This window comes from Camelina sativa, chromosome 8 (assembly GCF_000633955.1).
Source record: "Camelina sativa cultivar DH55 chromosome 8, Cs, whole genome shotgun sequence".
NCBI lineage: Eukaryota > Viridiplantae > Streptophyta > Magnoliopsida > Brassicales > Brassicaceae > Camelina > Camelina sativa.
The window spans coordinates 4,756,047-4,759,697 of record NC_025692.1 but is presented as its reverse complement, the minus strand read 5'-3'; the positions used below and the strand labels follow the sequence as shown (position 1 = coordinate 4,759,697).

Below are 3,651 nucleotides of genomic sequence, written 5' to 3'. Positions count from 1 at the left end.
ACTTGGGTATGGAAACTGGGATGAGCTGAAGGCGGCGTTTCGGACATCCCCTGTGTTCAGGTTTGACTGGTTTGTAAAATCCCGCACAAGTCAGGAACTTGCTAGGAGATGTGACACACTGATCCGGTTGATTGAGAAAGAGAACCAAGAATATGATGAGAGGGAGAGGCAAGCCCGCAAAGAAAAGAAGCTTGCAAAGGTAAGGCTGGAAGGAACATCTGAAGTTCACATTTTTCAGTTACAGACTTTAGTGCTCAGTTAGTGGAGAGAAAAATGTGGAATTGTTTTCTCATGATCTGTTCTATAAATTGTTTCAGAGTGCAACGCCATCAAAGCGAGCTTCGGGTAGGCAAGCAAAAGAGATCCCCTCATCCCTTCTAAAGAAACGAAAGCAGCTGTCAATGGATGATTATGTTACCTCGGTATGCAGAATTAATTTCCCAACACACATATTTCCCATCTTGCTGCTTATGTGTACCAAACCAGACCACTTCTAACTCTAAAACCTTCATGTCTCTGCAGGGAAAGCGTAGGAGATAAGAAGACGTGGGTTAAATGTATGATTACTTCTAGATATGATCCCAAAACGGAGAGTTAGTTAGAAAAAGCTTTTCTAGTGACATAGCCGTTCAAATATTATGTACTTACGTGTATTTTTACTTTTATTTTTGTTGAAATACATAACATATTCCTAGTCTCAAACACAACTTCCCGAAAACGGCTGATAGATTTTTTTTTTTTTAATCTCCTTTTCTCTTTCTGATAGACACAGAATCCATACATGTAAGAGACGCTACAAACAGTACAGAAAAAATTACAAAAATCGACTCAAATTCTCCCTCCCATTAAGAAAAGAAAAAGAAAAAAGAAACCCCCCCCCCCCCCCCCAAAAAATCACATGAAAAAAGAAGCTTTTCTTCTTCGCCTCCTAATTGCCCAATCTCTCTCTATTCATCAGTCTTCTCAAACTCTTCCTTGATATATGTTCTTGAGCTTCAACCACTATATTGAAGGAAGAGTCTCTCTCGACTCAGACATCAAATATCCGACAACTGACCGACCTGACCCGACAAATGTTCATAATGACCCCAAAGCCTCTCTCTCTCTCTCTCCATTTGCCTCTTGGAACAAAGACAAAAGCTCTCTCCTTTTCATACACAGTTTTTTCCCCCTTTTCCCGTTTTAGTCATTCGTACTATCAAAGCTGCCTGGACCATTGGTAGCTCTCTTCCTCTCCCTCCAATTCTCTCCCCACACCTTTGCTTCCGCTACAGCTCTCTCTCTATCTAAATCTCGGTTCCTCGGAGTCCCTCTCGATGTCCTCCCAACGCTCGCTGGGCTCCCTCTCTGTGACTCTGGCCCTTCCAAATCGCTTAACCCCCATTTTCTCCCTGACCCGCCTCCTGTCTCGCTCCCTCCCTCTGATCCTGCATTGACTTCCCTCACCATGTCTCTTCTTCTGTAATCAGGAGAGTTCTTGTGAGTCGATGGAGACCCTAACCGACTCCGAGTCTCTGCAGGGCTATCCAAGCTACTCCCATCTCCCAAGCTCCTCCGATCATCCCTCGTCCTGATAAATGGCGGCCCGCCACTGCTTCTACTGTTTTGACCGCTTGGCGCGTTTGGGTCAAACGTTTGGGAAGCTAAGTAAGTTAGAGCCGTCACCACGTCGCCGATTAGTGGTCTAGTCGCTGCTTGTTCCTGTAAACACATTGCTGCAACTGCAAGTGCTTGATATAGACCACGCATTGGATACCGCCCTTGCAGCGATGGATCTGCCATCTTTGGGAACTTTCTACGATCTTTGAACAACGGCCTAGCCTGTGTGACCAAGCAAACGCCAACAAAGAGTACCCCAAACAGTTCAAGTCAGCAAAGACGTTTCAGATCCCAAACGTTGACTATCACATGAGAGTGTAAAAAAAAAGTAAAGATTTTTAACATACCCATGCAACAAGGTTGTGCTCTCCGGGTGCTCGAGCATTATCAATGGCTTTTCGACCAGTGATGAGCTCGAGAAACACAACCCCAAAGCTATAAACATCCGATTTCAATGTGAGTTGTCCAGTCATGGCATATTCCGGTGCACAATAACCATATGTACCCATCACACGAGTTGACACGTGTGTCTTATCTCCCACGGGACCTAACTTAGCTAACCCGAAATCAGATAACTTTGGGTGATAGCCATCACCGAGAAGAATGTTGGATGATTTCAAATCTCTGTAGATGACAGGTGGGTTCGCCTTATCGTGCAAATACTCTAGTCCCTTTGCTGCTCCTGCCGCTATTGTCATTCTAGTGTTCCAGTCTAGAGGCTCTTTATCCAGAGGAAGATCTGAAAAACCAACGTTGTCATAATTACAAGGACTGTGTAAAACTATTAAAAGCTAAATTTTTCCATTTGTTTAACCATCAATGGCCTCCGAAGAACAGATTAAGAAAAGCTATAGACTATCCCAACATATCAAATACAATAACAAAGCATCCTATTATAATTTACAATACGGTAGACCATGTCATGGTTTCTGTGTATGGTAGTTTCAATAAAAATGCTAATGTTTCTTACCGTGTAGATGATCCTCCAATGATCCTAGTGGCATATACTCATAGACAAGAAGACGCTGGTCACCATCAGCGCAATAACCAATCAAATTGACAAGATTGGGATGATGCAGAAGGCTTAGCATAAGAACCTCTACAAGAAACTCTCTGTTTCCTTGTAGACCGTTTCGATCAAGCTGTTTAACAGCTACTATCTGAAAAAACATAAAATCCAATTAGTAGACGAGTTTATCATCATGAAAATTTTAACATAGGATATGATTCTGTTAGTTGATTCACGAACTTCACCTGTCCTGTGGTCTCTAGACGACCCTTGTAAACACGTCCGAAACCTCCTTCTCCAAGAAGACATTCCGGTCGGAAGTTTTTAGTTGCGGCAGCTAACTCTCGAAAAGTAAACGTTTGTGCAGCGATATGAGCGGTTGGCCCTTCTTTTGGAGCAGTTAACTCCTTCTTTTGATCAAGACCTCGTCGAGACTTTGATTTATCTACAAAGTAAATGAATTGTTAGTACCTTCCACATTCAAATTCAGTGGTACAGGAAAACAGATTCACCGGTCTTCATTTCTACAATTGCTAAACTAGTGATATCAACAACAAGTAGAGACATCCTCCTTATCAATAATAACTCTTTATTTTCTGAAACCGTGGAGCTACCATAATTATGATTCACTGTTAAGTTGGATAGAATTGAGTAATCTAGTTTGGCATCTCCTAATTGCATTCCATATACAGAGAACTCAACATAAGCTGGACACAAAACAAGAATTTGGAGCTAAATTGTATCATAAAAGCAGAATCAAACATCCCAAAACGCATCAGATCTCAGGAATTTAAAAGTCTAGGAACTCCATAGCCAGCTAAGCACAGCTGAATTAGATCAGAAAGTATCAACATTTATATCCAAATCATTAGTAAAAGGTACAAACTTTATGAGAACCCAGAAACTCAAATCGATCTAAGACACGAAAACTCAAACAGATCCCAAAAGAAGAAAAAAAAAAAAAAGGTCACCTAAGCTGACATGGTGAGACTGAGTAACTGAGCCGTCTTTAGCTGAAACTTCCTTCTTAACCGAATCTTTGG

At 41.9% G+C, this 3,651-nt stretch overlaps 2 protein-coding genes across 2 annotated transcripts in view; one reads left to right on the top strand and one right to left on the bottom strand.

Moving 5' to 3' along the window:
- LOC104706176 (ISWI chromatin-remodeling complex ATPase CHR17-like) overlaps nucleotides 1-765 on the top strand; it is a 10,033-nt gene extending 9,268 nt beyond the window's left edge. Inside the window, exons 24-25 of the mRNA XM_010422336.2 lie at nucleotides 318-422; nucleotides 523-765. Of these exons, the coding sequence (XP_010420638.1) occupies nucleotides 318-422; nucleotides 523-540 (123 nt within the window). The 3' untranslated portion in view covers nucleotides 541-765. The remainder of the gene's footprint in view (nucleotides 1-317; nucleotides 423-522) is intronic.
- LOC104706173 (serine/threonine-protein kinase CDL1) lies at nucleotides 876-3,651 on the bottom strand (the record flags this gene model as incomplete). Its single annotated transcript, XM_010422335.2, is given in 5 exon segments — nucleotides 876-1,821; nucleotides 1,947-2,338; nucleotides 2,570-2,759; nucleotides 2,854-3,053; nucleotides 3,580-3,651. Coding segments are annotated over 5 exon segments (1,493 nt in total), but the record flags the coding sequence as incomplete, so codon positions are not given.